Raw genomic sequence first — 24,581 nt, forward strand, 5'->3', positions numbered from 1 at the left:
TCACTCTGGTCAGCTCGTGTGGTTTATTTCCATTGGCCTGCCTGCCTACCGTCCCCCCTCCTCTCTCTGCCCCCTTCCCATCTCCTTCTCCCCCTCCCTCCCTCCCTCCATCCCTCCCTCCCTCCATCCATCCCTCCCTTCCTTCCTCCCTCCCTCTGTCTGCCTCCAACTTGGAGATAAGATGTAGGCTGTCAGCTACTGCCCCAGCCCTGTGCCTGTCTGCTGCCATGCTCCCTGCCATGATAGCTGTGAAGCCGCCCCCCCCCCACTTTGAACCTGTAAACAAGCCTCCAAACTAAACGCTTTCTTTTGCAAGTTGCCTTGTTCGTGGTGTCTCTTCGCAGAAATAGAACAGTAGCTAACACAATCAGTACCCAGCTGCAAAACACTCCTACCTCCTAGTGCCCTCTAACCAGAGTGTGGGAGGAATTGCATAAAGGACATCTAGCAGGCTTCCCTCAGATGTCAGCAAAGGAGTAGGGGCTTGACCCACCAGTGCCGGCGTCTATGGCTGAGGTACCGGAGACCAAGTCTCTAATTTGTGTTCAGCTTTAGAATAAACAGAGTGTGTGGGAGTCTCTGAAAGGTGGAAAACTGGAAGGGATTCTAATATGAGAAAAAAAAAAAAAGAGGCCATCAGTTGTGAAAAGCAAGACAGGTTCACTGTTTTTATGGGCTCCTAAGGGTGTGACATGACTTGAGCCATGATAGACCAGGCTCTCAGAGGGCACCCTAGCGCCCTGGCTCACTTTTATTTCCTGTGTAGCACAAATCATAGGGGCTTCATCATATATGTAGGACTTGCCAAGGGTCTGTGACTGACAGACTTCTATTTAGAAAAACAGCTACCCAGCATGCAGACAGAGCAAGTGAGCCCATCGGGGGATTCAGAAAGCAGAAGACCACCCAGCCTCACTCAGCTGCAGCCAGGCCAGGCCAAGCTGCTCTCCAGTTATGGGACAGTGGCTCTCAATCTGATGGGAAGGCCCATATTTCACCATCAAGACTCCCAGCAAAGCTGAGGGAAATGTTAGAGTCGATGCTGTGGGGAGATGGCTGAATTTTCCAGCTGTGAAATACATTGTGAAAGACTATTTGGTAACCATTGCGTCTCAGTAAAGATAACACATTGGCATGAACTGGTCCTGTAAGTCAAGCCCAATGAAATGGTGCGAAGGAGGGCCGTAGGCCATCTTGTCCCCCAGAAGCATATGCCTGAGTGTGGTGCAATGTTTGCCTTTTTAACTTTGCCTGTGCATGTTTTCCTTTCTACATAATTGTAGTTAAAATTGGTACAATCTTAATTGTGTACCCAATCTTAATTTTCTTCACCTCCCTCCAGTTTCCTTTATTTTTCTGTCTCCTGCTGTTCTTTTAAATGAGAAAGCCATAACGTTCAGGGATGGATAATGTCATAGAAAAGCAGTGCAGAATATTCAAAAAGGTTTTACTTTGAAATTGGATGAGTAAATCCTTTATACTTTTTCAAACCACATTTTAAATGTGGCATATATGTAGGGGAAGATTATGAGTTTGGAGAACAGAAATTACTAGAAGAAAATGAGCCACAGGAGTAGCTATAGAGGCGCATAATGTGTGTTCAGGACAGACTTGGGGAGCAGGGCATATGACACGTGGCACCCTCCATTTCTCCTCATTGGCTCACAGTGTGGTGCTGCAGATCTGTGGGGGGGATTTTATACCAGAGTTTCATTCTAGAATATTCTTAGGACTTTTAAAAGCAAATGCCTTGACTCACACACTAAGCAAAGTTAGAAAAGGAGGCAAGGTGACCTCCAAGGCTTGCAAGTCAAGGTCGCCGTTTTCATTGCACTAAGACACTTCTCTTAGTGCAAGCCCAAGACCTCAGTGACTTGTGCTAAGCTGAGACGGGTCTTAGCACTATCTCCCTGTTCTGGGAAGATTCTTTTCCTTGTGCAATATTGAGTTTTGCATATGAGCAACAAATTCCACCTTGGACAAAATTCCAAATACAGTGTGATGAGATGCAGCTTCTAGGCCAGGGAGAACTGAGAAGGAACTTGTCTTGCTTTCTTCAGGCTACCACACGCACACCTCCCGGGTATTTCTCCACCTGTCTGCTTAGGGTTCCAAGGCCTCATCAGAAGTGGTTGCTTCAGTGGTGTGATGGAGGGTGCTCGCTCACTCCTGGCTGCGTTCCCTAGCTAGAGAAGGCCTTGGACGGGAGGACATGGAGGTCAGCAAGAGGACAGGATAGCTGTTGCTTTTGCGTTGTCCCTTCGGGATCTCAGAGCTGCTGAGCGCTGGCAGCAGGTGGTTTGACTCCAGAAGCCATGACAGGAGAGGCTGCCGTAGCCCTGGGGCCTTCACTGGCTGCACCCAAAGCATCCCAGGGAAGCCCAGTGCAAAGCTACAACACACTAATGACCTTTTGAGAATGGATCCATTCTGATTCAAGGGGCAGATCTTTTTACCTTCCAGCTGTTTTAAGCCCTCCCAGATGGGCATTCAGAGCGTTGAAGGAACAATGGTCCTACTGCCCAGAGAGAAGCTGCAGCTTGGAGGGATAAAGAGCAGGACCTGTAAAAAATTAATTAATTAATTAATTAATTAATTAATTAATTAAAATAATAAAATTAAAAAATAATGAAAATAAAATAAAATAAAAAGAGTAAGACCTGTGAGGCCATGTAACAAGAATCAGGACACTTCTTTCTTTCTTTTGTTTTTGGTTTTTTTTTTTTTCAGATTTCTTTATTTGTTTATATAAGCACTCTATTTGCATGTATGACTGTATGCCAGAAGAGAACATCAGACAAAAGAGGGCATCAGATCACAGTATAGGTGGTTGTGAGCCACCATGGGGTTGCTGGGAATTGAACTCAGGACCTCTGGCTGAACAGTCTGTGCTCTTAACCTCTGAGCCACCTCTCCAGCCCCCAGGACACTTCTTAAATGTAACTGCCAATGCTCCTTTCGTAGGCTCTCCAAGTTTCAGAGCTGAGGACAATGTCTGTCCATGATGAACTGGTGTCTCCATGAGAGAAGATAACTTTAGTTTCATAGCAGGAAGTCAGGAGGGGAGGTAAAGTTGGGGGTCACCGGGTCATTTGTGCCAGGTGTCCGGGCTTCTCAAGTTTGGTTAGTGCCTTCTGGTCCCTAGGGATCTCTGCACCATGTTAAGACAGACTCCCTGACAGCAGGCAGCTTTTTTGCTTGCCTACTTACCCTGAGGATGCTTCTGGAGACCAAAATGTGGGCAACACACAGAGCTGGCTTGGTGTTAAGGAGGCACATCTCACAGTCTTAGCGGACTTTCCTGTTTCCACTTCCAAACATCTGAGCAACAGTCTTCCTGCCATCTTCATTAGGGTCCAGGGGTTTGTGATGGGAAACATTTTGCTTGGTACCAAGCAAAGCTTGGTACTAAGCAGTCATCATCATCTTCCAGCATCCTAAAAGCCCCCTGCTGCATCCCAGTCATGCACCGGGGCTGCCTCACTGTCCTACTCTCCATGAAGCCTGTCCGCTTCTTTCCTTCCAGGCTCCCTCTGAGTGAGTGATTCCCTTCCGTCCCCCAGACCCCTCTCTTGCAGTTTCCTTGACTAGCCAAGCCATGTATGAATGGTGGTACCCACAAGCCATTGCAAGGTGCGTCTGCGAAAGTTGCCCAGCCATCTATGGTTTGGGTTCCATTCTTATTCCTCAAATGAAGAGAAATTCATGAAAATATGCCTTAGAAGAAAGGCTGGCAGGATCATGGGACTCCTTGGACAAGCCCAGGCCTGCAGCTAGAGGACACACAGTAGATGTCACTGAAGGAAAGCAGAGCAGGTGCCCTTGGGGTACAGCAAGATTATGATTCATTAGGGCAAGCTGGTGGGGTGGGGGTGGTGCTGGGTGGCTGGTAATTGCAGTGTCAGAAGAGTGGACATTTTTAGCAACAAAGCCACACTCCATGCAAGGACATTCTCTGGTTGACACCAAGGACAGAACAGTTTCACTCCTGGCACCATGAGCATTCCATGCGATTTGAAGTTCCTGCTTTTCTCTTAGCATCACATTTGCCTGTGGTGATGTTTCAGCCAATGTGAACTGGCTCTGTGAGGTTCTGTTTGTGACCGGTAGGTAGCCTTTGAAGTGTTGGTTTGCTCTTTGCCTGGAAATCGGCAGACAGACACTGGAGGAGTGAGAGAACGGCTCACCGCCCTGCACACCTGCCAGGCAGCATGTTCAGTGTGGTATTTATTTTATGGAGAAATTCAGTATGAAATTTAGTAATGTTTGGAGATCTCTGTACCTATCTTTTGTTTGTTCTTTGAATTATATGATTTTACTATAAATAAAATTATATTAAAAATATATAATATATATAAATATATAAAAATATAAACATAAAATATTATATAATTATAGTCATATAATCATATAGTTATAGTCACAGCCGAGAACAATTAGCAAACACTGAACAATGGAGAGCAGCGCCCCAGACCACTGCGACGTGTGTCAGGGAGAACAGCTTTGCCTGTTGGGCTGCAGTTTGTGTCTGTTCTTACTTTACTCAAAACTAAAGGCAAGTAGATTATCCCCAACCATCACCAGCAGTCTGCCGCCAAGGCCCAAGAACAGGCTGGGATCCCTCTTCCTTCCTTCTGGCTTCCAGCAGACACTGCTAGAGTTCACGCCTCCAGCCACCCCAGACTTCCTCTGCGTCCTTTTGACAACCTCTGCCTTGTGCATCCTGGTAACTTTGAACACTGCAAGAATGATGCAGGCTTCGTCTCATCCACTTGAGTCCATGGAGGTAGCAAAGCTACCAGAGGCCTGGCTACATCTCCTAGGTCCAGCTGCTCAGCTGCCCAGATGGCCCTAGGTGTGTTTCCTCGCTGGGTTGCCAAGGCCGGCCAGTCCCAGACATTTAGAAGATTCTCCAAAAACCTCAGGAGTCATAACCTGTCACAATAGCTAAGGTTTGGTCCTCCATGTGTGCATCCATACATATGTATAATATGTATGAGTAAATATAGGTGTATGTGTATATGTGTGAGTATCTAAGATGTATATAAAGTTTAAATGAATATTTAAAATACATAAATTTGATTTCAAATAGAATGCATGTAGATATTTACATCTTAACTTCAGGGTGATATCCCCAGTGCTTGCAATATAACAATTAAAATGATCTTTAGGTTTTCTTCACCTAAATGTACCTAACCTTAAAAGGCAACTACATCGCAAACAGCATGAATAGGTTTTTGTCTGTTGCTGCTAACTTTGGTCGTTTTTTCCTTGTGGTGGTAACTGTTTACTAGAGAGATAGACGGCTCTCCAATTCCCTCTTTCAATGCTGCTCTGTGATAAAGCTTAAGTGGGCCCCTGTCTCAGTGTATAACAAGGAAGGCCGTGGTGGCACACACCTTTAATCCTCACATTTGGGAGGCAGACGCAGGCACATTCCCGTGAGTTCCAGGCCAGCCAGGGCTACATAGCATGATACTGCATTTGAAGGGGAAAAAAAATAGTGCAGATTGAGGAAGCAGGTGGTAGGGGCTGTGTGGCTGTTCCCGTGCGGTGGGTGGACAGTAGTGAGCACGGGGTTTCTCCAAAGACTCAGAATTACCCAGGTAACATCTTATCAGTGACCTCTCAGAAGGCCTGTCCCTCCCAGGGACCTTCTCCAAGAAGCTGCCTCTGTCCCCCTTCATTGACACACAACTGTCCAGGCACCAACAAGCCAACTCTAGTCTGCAACGTACAGCGGTCAGTATTGCTCTATAGTTCTTTCTGTGGCTTTCAGGGGTTTGTTTCTTCCTGAAAGGGCCAGGACGACCTTGGGCAGGATAAGCGTGTGAGATTATGGCCGCATGGTGGCTATCTAACTAGAAACATCCTAGATTATTGCACGAAAAGTATACAGCAACACAGCATCAAAGGAGAAAACGGACTTTCTGAGATCCCACTTGTCAGAAGTTGTGGGCTTTCTCAGCATTCTCATGTGCTCACACAGGAACACAGGGCCACGCCTGCACAGTGGTCCAAAGCTCACACATCTGTCTGCGCATACCCACCATCCTTCTTTCTGATTGGTTACCTCATTGAGGACTGCTATCCTCCTCCTCCTCCTCCTCCACCACCACCACCATCACCACCACCACCACCACCACCACCACCACCACCCCGTTCCCATCCCACTGAAAGAAACAAGGTGCCCTACATGTCATGTTTCCTCATGGGTTTTGAATACTGTAAAGGAAGCCTCAGGAGTGAGGTGCTGGGTCAAAGGGTGGGGTCACACTGCACACCAACTGGGTACATATTAGCAAACAGCCATGAGCAGTTGGCGTGAGCACCACTTTAGGAACAAGAGGCTCTTCGCCCCACAAGCATGGCCCTCCTGCTCTCCTTGGTAAGTGTGGCTTGTTTCTTAGCATCTTTTCTTACACTATTGAGACTTGGTGTCTGTGCATTAAGTTTCCTGGTGGCACGGCTTTTGTTAGCAGTTTCTTAGAATTTCTTCATTTCCCCTGTTCCTGCATTTTCTCCAACCATCTCCTCTAGTGTTTTAAGGGAAAACAAACTCTAGTTGGAAGTAGTTGCATCCTCCATCTCTCTTTGGAGGTGGATGAGCCTTCCCTCTCAGAGCTCATCAAATGCACTCTGTCTGCACCGATGGCCTTCGGCCTCCCTCCACTTGGAGTGGCCTGTACCACGTGGGCTAAGATCAGCTTCACTTTCCTGCGCACACAACGAATGGCTTTCTTGTCCAAGTTTTTGTGGCTCACGAAAACATTTCAGTTATTGCCAAGAAATTTACCCCTAGCAGAAAACTCTGGTCCCCACAGGTAAACAGAGCCAAGTGTGATGCAGGACTGGCTCCTGGGTCAAATTCCCACCTCAACCTGAAGCTCATGGACATCAGGTGCACAGCATGTGGGCGGAGAGATCGCCACAGCCTCTCACCAGCTGTACCCACAAGGCACTCACCCCTTGGCGTCCGTCCCACTTGAGGCACACACACACAAGCAGCCAGTTGTAGAGGAGACAGACCTATACGAATCACACAGCTGTTTGGGGGTGGGGGGAGTGGCCACCAATCTTCCCTATCGTATCGCATTCCTCAAAAATAGCCTGGCCCTTACTACGCCTGCGTACTCTACTCTGCTATCTACAAATAGCAAAGTAAGTGTAATAGAGTGTCTCAGTGACATGGAAACCCTCAATGACCCAAGCAGCAAGTGAAACGCAGCCAGAGGGAAACTGACTGGGTCACTTCAAATACGAAGACTGAATAGTTTCGGGCTGCATAAACCTTCAAATCACAAAGCAAGCCAAAGGCAGTACCACAGAAACAGGCCTGAGGGCAATTCATTTCTTTTGCCGGGGTACAACACCCACCTGATGCCCCATCGTGAGGAAAAGGGCAGTTTGGGTGGCTCACTCCTTAACTCCTTCTGACGTCTCCTAGTGCTTGCCACATGGTAGCTCCTCCTCGGCGTCACCAGCAAACAGCCACAGTATATTTCCCACTTTCAGCCAAGTCGGTAGATTTTTCCACTGTGGCACTCCAGTGTTCAGACATTGCTTGCCTTGACAAGAGTATTCACAGGGAAGCTGTGATCAGAACTTGAGTGTGGTTGAAGGTCAGGCTGTGGGCTTGAAATGGCATGCGTGTGCGACCTAATAGTACATGAGGTGAGATAGCAATAACTTCTGGGTTTCTGTCGACTCCCTGGGCAGCACAAATCCTGGGCTCTCAGGATGTTAGTAGTGACAACATGTCTGGTATGGTGAGAGCTGGCTGTTCTGTAGCTCAGTGAGGCTGGCAGGCCCTGGCCCATGAGAGAGATGGTGAATAATTCCAGGAGTCCAGCAGGGGCTGACATTTCTGGTGAATGTTCAAGCATTCAAGGGTATAGCCCTAATTCTAAAACTAAACAAGGGTTTGGGGTGCTGGCTGCCCTTCTATCACAGAGAACATATCTGCCCCCACTCCACCCCATTCTTCAGTTGTTCACTTGTACAAGTACAACTGCACGTAAAATTAGCCCAGCTACCATATGGGACACATTGAGAAAGGTAATGTGTGCACCATCCTTCTAACTGTGGGCTACACTTCCAGCAATGGGGCAGGGGGATGGTTGAACAACAGCCATCATGCACTGCTCTACCCTGAGCACCGCTGGATGCTTGTGCAGGCCTTGCAGTGCAGAACTCAATACATGAGCTGTGAGTGCAGGGTCAGGGTCAGGGTCAGGGTCAGGGTCAGGGTCAGGGTCAGGGCGTTTACTGCAACACGGAGTGAAAAGTTGAGTGTGACCATGAACTCTTAACTCAGCATTGCACAGTCTACAGCTGGATTGTGACCTCGTGCCCCATAAGCCCTGCCTCAGTTTCCTCCTCACCAGAAGAAAGGATGGAATTCTCACCTGGATGAGGACTGGAAAGTTCATACACGTCCCCAGAGCAGGAACTGGCACAAGGTTCACCTGTGCCAGAGTACACAGTGGGCATCGTTCAAAGGTTTTCAGGCATGGAATTCTTTCATCTTTGTATGTAATTCTTACTCAGAAAGCAAAGCTATATTGCCACATACTTATACAGATTAAGCAACTGTCAGAATATACTCCCAGAAATGCCTTGGAAGTACTAACAGCCATCCTAGTTACTTATGGAGAAAATCTTTTCTAATTTTATTAGGTCAGACAAAAATCAGCTCCTCAATTTTCTAAGCTTTTCAAAAGAGACTAGACACTGGAATTTAGAATCAGCTTCCTCGTTTGATTAAAGTCTTGTGTCTATTTTATGGTAATAGAACACTATGTTTTAGACTGAGGTCCTCAACTTGTTTTCGCAACACTCACTAAGATGTCTCATGCTGTATCTTGACCCTGTTTCATCTGGCAGCATAAAAAAAAAAGTGTGTTTTAGTTCTCACTCACTCTGGAGCCAGCCCCAGTTGTGCATATTACCTGTGATGATTTGCAAGCGTTCAGAAATATACGGCACGGCCCTCACGTCATATGGAGCATTTCTTCTCCTCCAGCTGGTTGCAGCACACTGTGCGGTTGGTGTTTTCTGTGTCCTTGGGGCTCTGCATTGCACAAGACATCATGCTAGCAGACAGTGGGGAGTAGGAAGGCAGCGGGGGGTGGGGGGTGGGGGAGGGCGGGTAGAAGTGAAGGAACAACTGGAGGAGGCTGGAGTCGGGTGGGGAGAGAGCATCACACTCAGACCGTAATGTCCTGGTCATTGCTGAGTTAGGACTTGGAATCCCCCAGCTTCACAAGAGGCGCGTCCTCTGAAGGTGTGGGAGTGCAGGCAGAATAATCTAGAACTGCTGAGGTTCCAGGAGGAGGTGCACAGGCCTCTGGGGAGTTAGCTTCTGCTGGTGGGGGCTGCATTTCACAGCCAGGCCAGCCATGGAGCAGGCTTTTGGAAATGGAGTAGATCCCATGAAGTGTATTGAGATGACTGTGTTAAGGGTGTCACACGCACTGCAGCGACTCAAAACTAGCACTCTAGAGCCTCTGAAATCAGGGTGGTAAGCAATCTGCTGAGTCATCTGGGATGCCAGGATTCTGAGACTGTGGGTTCCCCCCCCCCCCTCACAGCCCTAGCAGGGAGGGGAGGAGACTTCCTTCTTGCTGAGTGGATGTTTGCTTCTGCACCTACAGCCTGCCACCTCATTAGTGCCTCATTAGCAGACACCTCACAAAACAATCCAAAGGGTGTTGTGGGGCAAATGTATCCAGTGGTTACAGCTTCTTATAGGGAGTTTGGCCATTAAAAGTTTTTCCTGGGCCCTAAAGGTCCAATTTTGCACAGAGGGAGGCATCACATTTTAAGGCGATGTTCAGGGCCTGCCCACTGGGTCACAGAGTGACTGAATTCTTGCTGCCTCAGACAGATAGAGCACCGCTCTGCTTGCTCATTAGGGAAATGGGCTGTTGACCAGAATAGTCTAGGGATGTGGTTCAAGGCCAAGGGCAGAGGCTGAGGACAAGTGTGCTCCTGAGGTCAGCCAGTTTTTGATAAAGGGCTGCAGGAAACAGAAGGACCCGTGAACACACAGCATGTTTGTGGCAAGGTTCTTTGTTCCTTTATGGCATAGTGTTGCCTTTAATGCACCTGCTAATGGCATTGTTTCCTCAGCAGCAAAACAGAGTTGGGCTTTTTAAGAGTCACTAATAGGGACTGGAGAGATGGCTCAGTGGTTAAAAGCACTGTCTCCTTTTCCAGAAGGTCCTGAGTTCAATTCCCAGCAACCACATGGTGGCTCATAACCACCTATAATGAGATCTGGTGTCCTCTTCTGGCATGCAGGTGTACACACAAACAAAGCACTCATCTATATAAGATAAATAAATCTTTTTTAAAAAGGGGTCACTAATAGTTTGACACCCCCTGCCATCAATAGATAAACCTGTGGCACACCCCCAACTCCAAGAATTACAAATTGTCACCTCATGTCTATGCCTGTAGAACAGTGGCCAGATTGACACTGAAGTTCTTGACCGTTTAGGCTCTTCTGGGACACCACGGGACATCAAGAGGGATCCACCTCACATTCCCACAGCCACACAGCCACCACATCGCTCATGAGAGGCGATAATCTCAGCCCTTCCCCTCAGCACAAGTTCAGAGTTTACCTGATACTCTATGAAGCAGGCTCACCTGGGGCACTGTGCTCTGTCCCTGGAGACTATGCCACAGAACCTGGTGGACTTGTGTCCAGCAAGTGTGTGAATATGTGTAGAGATCAAAATTCAGCTTCCTGTCTTCATGAACATATTTGGTAAAATAGAGGAAGTAGACATCCACATAGTCGTGTTTCTGTGTTTTTATACCAAGAACTATTCTAAAGAGTAATATATAGTTTATGTAGTATGTGCCTAAATCATAACATTCTCTCACTTGAATTTTCCAGAAAACATATGTCAAGTCGCTTTTATTTGTTTAATGCCATAGCTCTTTCCCCAACAGCAAATGCCAGTTGCTGTGATATGCAATGTGAACTTTCTCTATCATTACAAGTCCTGTCGCTTAAGGAACAAACCACAGCCGTGAAATGGCACAGCAAGCGCAAAGGCAGACGGCCTGTGCCTCAAGGTTAGAAACCGTCTGTAGAGTGAGCTCCAGGGCTGATTCTCTGGCTGCCTGCGAAATCCTGCCCTCCTTCTTTTAAAGCAGTTCTCCAGAACAAATAATTTCCCTTCAAATCGTGGCATTCTGCTAGCAGGGGCAGGTACCAGAGCGTGGCTGCCCTCTCTTCTGGCATTCCAATCCCCTGGCGCGCTCTGATGTCACATTGTCTAGTACCGTCTTGGTCCCCCTCATTTGGGAAGAGTGTCTCTTCAAAGGCGTTGCCTGTTATGTGTACTAAGGTAACCAAATAATGGGATCTGTGAGAAAAAAAATGTTCCGATTGCTTGATTGTGGAGAGTGGCCAGATCAACGCAGGTGACAGGGAAGAGTTTGTGGTCATTGGAGGAGAATGGGACTTCGGAGGTGAGCTTTCTGTAGGGAAAGCGCAGAAGGCAGGAAGTGGGCAGGGTGCGTAACTTCTATCACGTCTTGTCTCCCTGGAAGCCATCTGCTCTGCTGCATGCATCGCTCAGGAGTGTGTCCTTTCTGGGGACAAAGAAAGTGTAGCCTCTTTCACAGTGTGGCTAGCCAATGGGACCATCCATTTTTATGTCAGGCATTATGGGGCAGCCCCTAGTGAGACAAGGACTGCATGAGCAGATGGGGACAGTCATGGCACCGCGGGCTTGCAGCAAGTGGGTGGCCACAGACTGTGGAGTGAGTAACAACAGGACAGAAATGAGAATGGGGGAGTGCAAACTGCTGCAGCGCTGAGGGATGCAAGCTTGGTTCTATTTTCTAAATGTGTCCCAAGGAGAGGGAAAATGGTGGGACCGAGGGGAAATCTACAGGTAGGGAAGAAAGTGGGCCAAGATCTGAACCAAGAGGTCAAATTGGCTGGGGAAATACCACTGTTCCTTAAAAGTCACTGGCAGAGTAAACATCAGACCAAGCCCTCTTCAACTAGGGGGCCAGTATTGCTGAGAGCATTCGCACACACTCTCATGGCGCTAAGACCTTGTCAGATGTTTAAGTAAATGCATGAATACCAGTGGAGCATAGTGTGCAGGTCTCCCTGTGACAGTGAGGTGGGCATATAAGGAAGGATATTTCCAGAACTGCCCATTATAGAATCTAGAAGTATTAAAAAAAGAAAATACCGGAGTGTCCGTGTCCCAGCTTGGCCCATGTAAAGTAGTATCTAAAAATAAAATAAAATAAAACGAACAAGGGCCGGGAATGTGGGTCAGTTGGTACAGTGCTTGCCTGTCAGGCCCTGGGTCTGATCTCCAGAGTGCATAAGCCAGGTGTGATGGCGCATACCTGTGGTCCCAGCACTTGGGAGGAGGAAGCAGGAAGATCAGTCAGGGTCATTCTTTACTTTGTATTGAGGTTGGGGCTAGCCTGGGATACATGGAGCTCAATCAATCAATCCATGCCCAGGAATATAGGTCAGTTGTAGAGTGTGTGCCCATCATGTCTGAAGCCCTGGGTTCAATTCCTAGCTCAGCACAAAAATAAAGATTCAAAACAGTGTTGTTTCCTCCTCATCTTGGAATAAGACTACCCTAGTACCACATCAACTGTCAGCATGCTGCCGCCTAGAATCACCTGATGTCTCAGCAGAGCACCAAACTGGCTTGAGGCTTGATTGTGAATTGATGCTTTGGGGGGAAGGGTCCAGCCTATTGTGACATCATCACTCCCCAGCAAGCGGTGCTGGGCTGTATAAAAGAGCTCTCTCAGCATGAACTGGGAGCAAGCCAGCAAGCACTTCCTCATGATTCCTGCTTCAAGTTCCTGCTGGCATTCCTGCCCTCACTTCTTCAGTGATGGAGTGTGACAGAAGCGTGAGCCAAGTAAACTGTTTCCTTCTCTCAAGTTGCTTGTAGAGAGTGTTTGATCACAGGGACACAAAGGAAGCTAGAGCAAGTGACGTAAACAGATCCAGTCTTGGGGAAGATGGAGAAGGCCAGAAATGGCAATAGGGTGGAGTTGAGGCCTTGACAAACTCGAGGTAATTATGAGGAAGAGACTTGGAGGCCCAGACTAAAAAAATAAGATTGCCAATGGCAGGAGAGAGCTCCCTGGGAAGGGAGCACCTTGGGTCACCAAGAAGCCATGGCAGGAAGTATGCAGGGAGTGAGAGCCACTTCCTTGCTTCTCTGTCCTATGGGTCACCATTCTTTCTGTGCTGCTGAGAGCTGAGCTGGCCTTGAGCTTCAGAGAACGATTCACAGCCAGAGATTTTTTGTTGTTGTTGTTAGAGCCTGTTGTGAGTGCCCTGAGCTTTGAGCTTTAAGAACCTCACTAATCTTTCTGTGTCTCAGTTACTTCATGTGTGTAGAAGGTTTGAGGGCCACTGAGCCCACCTGTATCATGAGGACCGTCCTAGCCTGACAACAGTGCCTGGCGCACGGGAGGCCGTGTCTACCTTCCCTGAAGTCTTGCTGTCTCTCTGCCATGTTAAATTGCTCTGATAGACCCCCCCCCCCGGAACGTGACTGCTCAAACAGCAGTGTGCTAGTGATTCTCAAAAACAGCAATTTTAAAATGATCATCCGATACCACACACATTTTTAGCAAAAATGTTGCTTTTTCTGTGCTCGATTCCTTCAACAAAATACCATCTGTTTCAATGCAGACTCAACAATTGCTAGAACTTTCTTGAGGCTGGGGAGGGAAGTGATGTTCTGTGTTTGTGAGAATCTGTGAAGTGTGCCTTTGGCATTGCCAGTGGCTGGGGAATATCTATGGCATCGTTAAGCAAAGTGCCTTTCACTTTAAAAGGTAACTCGATTAACACCATCAGAATGTGCGCAAAACCAATGGTGGTTTCACAAAATCAAGAGTATACCCGAGTCCATAAATTGTGTTAAGAACTGGGAAAATATTTGAGATTGGGTTAGAAGATCTGTGATCACATAAGATTTCTCTTCAAGGTTCTAGTAAGGAAATGTTTCCTGTTGAGTGGAGGGGCTTTGCATCAGGATATTGTTCCCTTGTGGCTGGAGAGATGGCTCAGCAGTTAAGAGCACTGGCTGTTCTTCCAGAGGACCCAGGTTCAATTCCCAGGGCCCACGTGGCAGCTCATAAATGTCTGTAGCTCCAGTTCTGGAGGATCATGTCTTTGTGGTGCCCTCACACAAACGTGAATACAGGCAAGACACCAATGCACATAGAGACAAAAAAAATTACTCTATTACCTTGCACCAAAGAAAGGCAGATTTTTTCAAAAATGGTCCATGATCCTCCCATCAGGGGGATTTTTAATCTGCCTATTGCATTCATTCATTCGTTCATTCATTCATTCATTCATTCATTATTCCCTGTACTAAGTCAGTTGTCTGGCTTGCCTTCACTTGCCTTGCCAACTTGCATCTTGCCTTCCCAGTGTCTCTTGCAGTCACAGGACACTCTTCAAATGACAGTTACTTTAACAGGCCTTGGGAACTCTAGGCTGCCCCCTTATGGGTCATGTATAACCTTCACTTTCTGTTAAAGAAACATTTTCCCCAAACGCAACAACTATTAAAACAATAAAAGCAAGAGAGTCCTCAATTTTTGAAGCTTCGTAGCTCAAGAAGTCATCCGCAATGGTTAAACATTTCTTGCCTCTATGGTCAGATACCTGGCACAAGAAGCCACTACAGGGAATAAGGATTTGTTCCAGCTCCTGGCTTGTAGTCCACCATGGCAGGAAAGGCGTGGGAAGTGGCTCCTTGGAGGAAGCAGAGACGGACCTTGGTCCAGAATGCGGGCCAAGTTATTTCCTTCGGGGTTTGACCCCAGCAAGCTACTTCCAACTAAACCTGTTTCCCATTCCACCAGGTGGGGACAGGTACTCAAATGCATGAGCTACAGAAGACAATTCATATTCAAAGAACCCTTCACACATCCAAGGCACCTTAGAAGCTGGCCCGGTGGGTGATTTGGGGCCGTCTGACCTGTGTGTCCTCACTTGCTCTTCCCATGGACCACAGCAGATGCTCATTATATTGATACAGATGTTCAACCCTACAGGGGTTGTTGTCACACATGGCATAGGGAGGATACTGGGACAGGGGAGAGTGGTGGCTTCTTCCACTACAGAGGGAAGGACGACTCGTTCCCTCCTCACACCTGACCTGTGTACCCTCTTCACAGTAATTGTTTGTATTTTTTTATTGTTGTTGAGAGCTCCAACACAGTCAGCCATCTCTCCCCCTTCAGCCTGAAGTTCTGATGTACCTCCCAGACCCAACCAGCACCAATTTAGCACCTAGACCTGGAAATCTGTTTTCTCCTTTAGCCGTCCTGGTCTCCTGTCCTTGCTGAGTCTTCCCCCAACCCCCTGCTCACATGTGCCTCGTTGGACTGACACAGTGTTGCCTCTGCCAGGGCTTCACCCTTCTCTGCCCTGTGACAGTAGCTGATCTGGCTAAAACCCCAAACCCACTGAACCACTCCCCCAGGGCTGTCTAACCTTGTGCCCTTCCTGGCCTGATGCGGTACACCCACTGGGATCACATGCTGCTTGGCTTGGAGAGCAGTCACTCTATTCCTCTGAAAACATGTAAGTGATTATTCTTACCCAGAATGCTTGGGACATGAACTGTCTGGAGCATCCTGCCAGAGGAGGTTAAGTGAATCTGTTATGGGCTGTCTATGTCATGAAAGGAATCCTGAGCCACAATGGGCAGGAACTGTTTGACAAAGTCCCATCTGAGAAGACAGGAACCTGAATCCCAGGTGCTGGTACCCACAACTGAGCGGGTGGGCCGAGTGGTATCAGTGGTCACTGGAACACCTCGGATCCCCAAAAGTGGCTCACCATGCTCAGTAAATCTTCCTGTAGCCTTTCCAAGAAGCGCTTCTCCACCCTGAGGCACCCTGGGCCTCTGCAGGGCCTGACCATGATAGTCTTTCCCAGGTCTTGCCAAGGGCTCACAGGATATCTGGCCTCTGTCTCTGTAGCCTCAGCTCTTCTGTAGCCTTTGGCAAGTCGCAGAATAGAGTATCTGGTTCCACACAAGTCCTGAGGATCGTGTAAAGTCGTTGTGGTGGCCTGTGTGAAAACAGGCGAACAGCAGCTGATCGCCAGTAACTATGGATCTGTGACCATCCCCTACAGCGGCATGAGGGAAGTTAGCACCCTGGGCTTTTCACTTCAGACAACCCCCGCCTGGCATTCCAAAGCAGATCATCTGCTCCGAGGGCATCCTCCTGCCAGCTAAGGCTCCTCAGCCTCTTTCCTCCTGGCCCCCCAGTGTTGATTGCAAGTAGAAAGAGTGACTAGGCCTAGCCACAGAACTACCAGGCCTCCAGGCTGCTCCATGGGGCTGCGGGTTCCCTCTGTTCAGGGAGAAGCTGCCCTCGAGGTCACTGCTGGGCTCTAGTCAGTAGTTACATTCCTGTAGGGAACTTTCTCCTGCACCCACAGTTTGAATGCCACCACTGTGGTATTACACTTGCACACACACTAACACAGGCTCACATATGACAAGCTGTGTGTGCGTGCATTTACCCAAATGTAGATACTCATATGAATGACATACATGCACTTACACATGCATGCATACATACTCAGGTCATGCTGAAGGCTGTGTGTGCTTCAAGTCCTTCCATCTGACGCCTCACCTTACCCCACCCAGCAAGGTCTCCTTCCTATGGATTTAGTGTCCTTTGCTGTGACTTGGTTTCTTTGAAGACACCTTTTCTGTGTTTTGTCTTGCCTGCCCCTTTTTGGAAACTTACAAATGCATTTTGCTTGGGATTTGCTTTGAATTTCCAACCTTAAGAGAAAGTCTACCCCAGGTGGGCCTCCTTTCAAGTTTCCAGGCACCCGGTGGTGTCTGCTTTCTTGAAGCCAGGAGCCTGTGAGCTTTATGTGTCTCCCCAGGGAGCAGTGTGACAGAAAAGAAGGCTGGGCAAGTGCTACCTGGGTATGGAACCTGTGCTGCAGTACAAGGTTTGTAGCTCCTTTAAACTAACAATCGTGCTTGCAAAGGTTCTGAAAGTAAATCTCAACCCTAATTGGGGCTCTGAAAAATGTTCCGGAGCCCGGAAACTCCACAGGAGGACTCTGGAGACAATAATGTAGACTCACACCCCACAGGCAAAGGGGACACAAACACCAAAAAGGGTTATTTATAAGTAAAAACCTGTGGAAGTAAGCAATACAGAACTGACGTGTTAATGCCAAACAGTTACAATGGACAAAGGGCTGAGAAATGTGATAATGTGGTGCTCCCAGGCTGCTTAAAGGCAGTTTTATAACAAACAAACAAAGAAAACAACAACAAACCTAAATAATAATATTCACTTTAAATGGTAGAATTTGTGTGACTTTTTAAATGGAGACAAACCAATGAGGACCTCACGATAACTTGCCAGTAAGACCCCGTTTGCTGCTTTGCATACTCAGTCCTTTTGGAAGCTGGGCATTTTCTAATATAGCCACGATGCCTGTTTTACAGACAATGAAAGTGAGAACATGTAAGTTGCCCAACATCATATATGGAGGGAGTACTGCAATCGGTTGGGTTCTGCAGCTCCTCCCCCACTCTGTGCATGCGTGCATGCGTAAGCATACACACATGTGTGCACCACAGAAGATTCCATGTCTAAGCCCATAGAGCATCTGGCCATGGCTCTCAGAATACAGCGATCTACTTCGAGCCTTTACTTGGGGCTACATTTCAGAGCTAACGCCAGCACCATCCAGATCGTTGGGGGACACAAGCACCTTCAAACCTCTTCTCCAAGCTCCTGCCTTCCCTGCCCCTTTCCTAAGGTAGGCTGGAAGGTGTTCAGGACCTGATGCAGCCCAGCAGCCAGCACTGTTCCCACTGCAGGGACACAGCCATGTGCCATCTGCTGAGTAGTAGGGATGGGTCCAGGCCCCTCTGCTTGACCCTACAGCATGCATCAGTTGGGAGTGACTGTCCTCTGGACAAGTACACTGTCACAATGAACACCCTAGTGTGCTTAACCTACTCTGTACAGAGTAACCTACAGCAGCCTTACCTCCCTCAACCATCACCAACGCCAACAAGGCCACAGCACACTTACGCCCACATCATGTCTACATGATGGCTCCAAAGCTCTCAAAGGCAGCATCATTTTTTATTTTTCTTTTTTTTTTTTAACCCAATGCCAAACACACTAAATGAATGAGGCCACAGGGCAAATGATAGTGACGTGACAGGAGAAAGTCACTGTGCTGGTGGGGACACTAGAGACCATGCAATGTCAGAGAGGACCAGTCTTTGGATTCACCTATTAGCCTATTGGCTACATGGAGATGTCTCTATGTTTAGTCATGTGGCTGCCCTGCCCCCAAAGCCAGAGCTCTCAGTAGGTAAAGCATTTGCTAAGGCACTGAACTAGACTCCCAGAATCCTGGTAGAAAAACGCGGTGGTGGATGCTTACAACCCCACTACTGGGGAGGCAAAGAGAGGAGGGTGCCTGGGGCTCACCAGCCAGGCAGCTTAGCCTAACCAGTGAGTTCTAGATAAAGTGAGAGGTCATGTGTCAAAGCATGAGGTGGATCATGCCTGAAGAGTGATTCCTGAGTTTGACCTCTGGCCTCCACACAGGCACATGTATGTATGTGCATTCACATTCACACAAGCATACACACCACATCTGTAATTTTACACACACACACCACATCTGTATTTCTACACACACACACCACATCTGTATTTCTACACACACCCCACATCTGTATTTCTACACACACACACCACATCTGTATTTTTACACACACACACCACATCTGTATTTTTACACACACACACCACATCTGTATTTTTACACATACCACTTCTGTATTTTTATATACACACACACCACATCTGTATTTTTACACACACACACACCACATCTGTGTTTTTACACACACACACCACATCTGTATTTTTACACCCATACACATATACACTACATCTGTAATTTTTAAAGCCTGCGGCAAAACCAGACCAAACAATAACACACACACACACACACACACACACACACACACACACACACACGGTTTGGTTCCGCAGGTACCAGCCCAGCTCCTGTATTCTTGTTAACACTCTTTGTCAGTGTTGGTCTGAGCCCTTAAAGGTTGGGGAGGCAAATACTATGTTCCCATGGTACCACATCAACAGCCTGTAGCTCCAGAGAAAGAGAGGGCATCAATGTTGTCACAGACACCAAGCTCTGGTAGTGAAGCAGAAAGAGTGTCACACCTAGGTCTTTCCTCATGAAATACAAGTAAAGACAGTTGAGAAGAAGTGAGAGGTATTTAAAGGAAATATCAGAGGCTGGACGGACATTGGTTATTATATGGAGACAGACAGGGAAGACAGGGGCTCCGAGAATAATACAGTAGTCAGCCCTCTGCTGTGTCACTTTCGCCACCATCACTCAGCCTTTCCGCCTCAGTTTCTTGTCTCGGTGCGTCTGTAACATGTGCTTAGTTAGTTTTCTTGTTGCTGCTACAAAGGTTCTGGCAAAAGTAATTTAAGGAAAAGGTGGGTTTGTTTGAGCTCACAGACCCAGGTACTGTGGTCTGTGACCGCAGGGAAGTGGCGCCTGTGGGAGTGGGAGGAGCAGAATTACAGCCTGTCCTCTGTTAGGGAGCAGAGACAAATTCTGGGTGCTCTAACTCAGCCTGGGACCCCATTCGTGGAATGTTGCCAGCCCGATTTAGTCTGAGTCTTAGCACTCAGCTAATGGAATCTGGAAGTTTCCACGCATGCTCAGCAGTGGCCACAGGACAAGTGGGAGCGGGGTCCCCTCTCCCTGTCTCGAGGCGTTGCCAGACGCACCGGGGAAAACAACAACTTAGCCCCTTGACAGAACTGGAAAAGGAAGTGCTCGTTCCAGAAGTCTAATGTTGATCTGTGTAATACTGAAGTGGTCAATCCAGAGAGGGCAGGCAGTGTGTGCTCACTGCAAGGATCCACGCCTGTGAATTGCTGAGAGCTAAGAGCCTCTCGCTGTCTAGCTTAGTGGGGAGAAGGCGCTGAGCTACTGGCTCCTGGCAGCCTCTCCCCTGCTATCAAATGGACTTCGCACTGGACTCTATGTTCATGATCCTGCCCCCCAGGGGGGGGAGGAAAAAAACAACAACGGGCCGCTTGTTCCTCGGGGGTTTGTTGGTTGTATCTTGTAACACTTGGGACTTTCACAAAGAATAGACCCAAGTTTGTTCATGACAAAAGCCACAGAACATTCCAAAATTACTGCAAGCCTGTTTGTCTGGGTTCTTTAATTCAGAATCCTCAGTCAGACTATCAGTCGTGAGTACCGTGAGAAGGAATCAAAGAGATGGTTAAAATAGTCACATCGGCCAAAGCTACCTGCTCCCACTGGATGTATAAACTCAACTTCCGCTACGTCCGATGACAAAGCTTTGGACTATGACCTCGGCCAGGGCTGTGTGAGTTTTAAATCTTGATGGCCCCTTGCCTTCGAGTATAATCACCCTTCATAAAAGTATGAAACCCTATAAATAAGTATGGGGCTCACCCTGGCAAGGCTTGGGGGCATTACCACAGCCGTCAGGCAGCTGCTTCCTCCCCTCAAATGCTCTTTCTCTCTTTGCTCCGACTAGAAAGAAGCCTTTATAAAGGGTGTCAAGTGTCCTGGGTAGTAGAGAGCCAAGCAAGCCAGAGGGCCATGAGATGTGCAGAGCCTTCCTCCCTGGGTTTCTGCCTTGTGACTGAGAAGACTCCCATTGGACAGGAAGTGCAAGCTCTGAATCCATTGGCCGTAGACTCAGAACCCAGTCCAGCGCTTCCCACATGGCTTATCATGTGGGGGTGCTGCGAGCTGGCAGCCTCTGGTCCCGTAGCCTGGGCATTGCATATGTGGAACAGGGCTGTGGTGTGGCATAGAGGACTGACTCCAGTTCAAGGCCCAGCACAGGCACGCTGTGGTTATCAGTGTAGTCTCCCGGAAACTCAGTTACCGTGGTCAGTTACCGCGAAACCACGGAAGCAGTGAGCAACTAGATGCAGGTGCCGGCTAGCTGATGGAAGGCAGCCACGACTTTGGGGTTCTTTGGGCCCCATCTGTGCATGGCTGCTCAAAGAGAGAAGTTAACCCCAGGAACGCATGAGCTTGGTCAGGTGAGCTGTCCCTTAAGAAGCTGAAAGACTAAGAGCCACAGCAGGCTACCCAGTAAGGACCCAACGCCACCCCAAATTCCAGTAGCTCTTACATATATGTTCATATCTATTGTGACGCCTCTTTTCTCATGGCCTAGCAGGCATGTCCACCTCTCAGCCTTCCCCCTGCGTGTGGCTGAGGATAGCTGTTGCATTTAGCCCAATGTGAAAGCATAAACTTACTGAAAATGTTCAGAGGGTTGTTTGGGTTTTGGTTTGATTTGGTTTGCCTTTTTTTGTTTGTTTGTTTTTTACATTCTTTTTGTCACTCGGTTGTGTGGTTTTCAAGAGTGAACTTTGTAGATGCGAACATCTTGTCCCAGTATCAGTGGTGGGACACACCTCGCTTCTTCTCAGAGTTGACTCAGCCACCTTAAGATGGCGCAGGTCCTCTTGTCCCCTGTAGGATCCAGGTTTCATCCTTCAGAACACACAGTCTATTTGAAGGGGTAGTTCTGACCACTGACCCCACCACCACCTGCCTCTCAAGGTATATAATGCGAGGAATGACAGGAATTCAGTAATTGCTCCTAAATAAATCCTACATTTGTGTTTTAAACCTTAGTTTTTACTAAGGTACCAGCCAAGGACAATACAGGCCGTAAAACTTTAAACCCCTACCCAGATCTAGCCAATGGACAGAACATTCTCCACAGTAGAGTGGAGAGTGGGATATGACTTTCTCACGTGCTCTGGTGCCTCACCTTTGACCATGTCCCCTGGAGGGGGAGACCTGGTGGCACTCAGAGGAAGGACAGCAGGCTACCAAGAAGAGACTTGATACCCTATGAGCATATACAGGGGGAGGAAATCCCCCTCAGGAACAGTCATAGGGGAGGGGAATAAGGGGAAAATGGGAGAGAGGGAAGAATGGGAGGATACAAGGGATGGGATAACCACTGAGATGTAACAAGAATAAATTAATTAAAAAAAGGGACAAAAAGAATAAAAAATAAAATAAACCTTAGTTTTTCATTGCATTGTAAATACATACTACACACACACACACACACACACACACACACACACACACACACACACCACACACACTTCTCTCTATGACTAGCAAAGAAAACCCGGGAATTACACTTGAAGCATCCCCGTGACAAAGCTGTTTGCTTCTGTCTGGACTGATGCTCTTCTCCTAAAAGGACCCTTCAACTGTATCTCAGAAATACAGGAACACTGCCTCCCAGCCTCACAAATCGAGCCAGTTCAGACAAAGCAAAGGCTGCCCTGCACCCCAAAAGGTTTCCAGCCCTTGGCTCCCCGATGGGCTGCCTACCAAAGCCGTAACACCCACATCTGTTCCAGGAGTGCCCACCCTTGCTTGTGCCAACGCATCCTGGTTCAGATGTCAGAAATGCCTTACCACCTTATGTGCCTTTGGCAACCCTATCAGGAGACAGATCGTCTGCTGAGCCTCTAACCTTGAGTCTCTCTCCATCTCAACACAGGGACGGATCTGCAGAAAAGCCGGCAAGTCAAAAAAGTCCTTCAGCCGAAAGGAAGCCGAAGCAACCTTTAAGAGTCTGGTGAAAACACATGAGAAGTACGGCTGGGTCACCCCGCCCGTGTCTGATGGCTGATGCCTGCACGAACCCCAGATGCTTGAGCCGCCCGTCCACACTCCACCCTGCCATCTCCTCCCACCGCTGCGCATCTTCTACCCTTTTCTACTCCAGCCAGAACTGTGCCCTGAATGCAAAGGACACACCTAAGTTATTTATGAACTGACGTGTTTACGGAGAGAAAGAGCAAACTGCTCAGGATTGTGTTTCCATAATAAATGACCGTCTCTAAGTCACTTTAGAACAAATGTCCGAGAGATGATGGCGTTTCCCAAGCCCGCCCCCCTCTTCCCACCTGTTGCATTGCCCTTAGCTTCTTTCCATGACAGCAGCTCTGAGCAGCCAGTGGGAATTCAGTGCCCTGCCCACTCCATGTCCACGTACAAGGCGCTGTTCCCAAGCCAGGAGCACTGCACACCACTGGGCCCTCCAGCCCCTGTTCGCTGTTCTCTGTATCTGTCTCTCTTCCTGGCAGGTCAGCCTAACTTGGAGACGTCTCTTTCTTTTCTGTGGCCTGTGGTCTGCTGTGATGACATTTAGATCCTCATTCATGCTATGACCTTTGGCTCATGAAACCCCAAATCCAACATTGCCAGGTTCTAGTGCTGACTGAAAACTACAACTGCCCACTTGATGAAAATGTGCTCCCATGCTTATCCTGTGCTGCGCTGCTGTTCACAGATAAGTCAGTGCCATTTGGTGAGATGCAGGGGGTGCTGCGGCCATCAGGGGGGGTTCAGGACATGAGGTGCCCCTCCCTGGGGCTCAGAGCAGCACATGGCCAGAGGGAACAATTCTATTCAGACATTAGGAAGTGCTCCACCAGTGCATCCGTGTCCATCTCCTCTCAGCCACCAAAAGACAGTTTCCCATTTGCTGAGGTCACTGGACTCATTTTTGTCTTCCGTGCTAGTGACAGGAGACACCAGAACTGCCAAAGGACACCAAGTGACACAAGGAGGACTTGCATGACCCGGTCTGTTACTTCACCCACTAGTCACTTGTGTGTCCCTGAGGTTGAGGCAAGAGCACCCTCGCTGTGGTGTGAATTTCCTGTTATTTAATCTCCCCACACCTTCATTTTGCTCTTTTGTTAGAACTTTCTAAGAAACCTCCATGAGATGAGGAGATGATGTTTATGATAACATGCAGAAAGAGGTCAAATGTTCATTCCAAGTGGAAAATCTTATTGGACACATTTTAAATAAAACCATGCATACCTGACACCCAGCCTTGTGAATCAGTCATGGTGGTCTGGTGGTCTGGCTTTCCACTGGATCTCTCTCTCTCTCTCTCTCTCTCTCTCTCTCTCTCTCTCTCTCTCTCTCTCTCTCTCTCTCTCTCTCTCTCTCTCTCTCTCTCTCTCTCTCTCTCCTCTCTCTTTCTCTCCTCTCTCTCTCTCTCTCTGCACCTCTCTCTCTATTTCTTCTGCCTGCCTACCTTTATTTCTTTCCTTTCTAATGAATATAGATGTTCTGCATACGTGTGTGTCTGTGTAGTACATGCATGCCTGGTGCCTTCAGAAACCAATAGAGGACATCGAATCCCCTGAAACCAGACTCACAGAAGGTTATGAGCCACTGTGTGGGTGCTGAGAATGGAACCCAGGTCCCCTGGAAAAGAATTCAGTGCTGTTAACCACAGAACCAACTCTCCAGCCCCAGTGGAAGTGAATTCATCTGCATTTAAAGTGTTACTGTTTCAGACACCAACAGTCACCGAAACACACATGCCAGAAGCATCGTTTTACAGTCAGGAGACAGATCTTGGGAGGCCATACTCTTGCAAACACCT

General features: G+C 48.1%; 1 protein-coding gene across 1 annotated transcript in view; it reads left to right on the plus strand.

Moving 5' to 3' along the window:
• UBE2QL1 (ubiquitin conjugating enzyme E2 QL1) overlaps positions 1-24,011 on the plus strand; it is a 39,143-nt gene extending 15,132 nt beyond the window's left edge. Inside the window, exon 2 of the mRNA XM_084783517.1 lies at positions 22,674-24,011. Within this exon, the coding sequence (XP_084639643.1) occupies positions 22,674-22,805 (132 nt within the window). The 3' untranslated portion in view covers positions 22,806-24,011. The remainder of the gene's footprint in view (positions 1-22,673) is intronic.
• The last annotated feature ends 570 nt before the right edge of the window (positions 24,012-24,581 follow it).

The sequence above is a fragment of the Acomys minous genome, assembly GCF_964271855.1.
Source record: "Acomys minous genome assembly, chromosome: 5".
NCBI classification, from domain to species: domain Eukaryota; kingdom Metazoa; phylum Chordata; class Mammalia; order Rodentia; family Muridae; genus Acomys; species Acomys minous.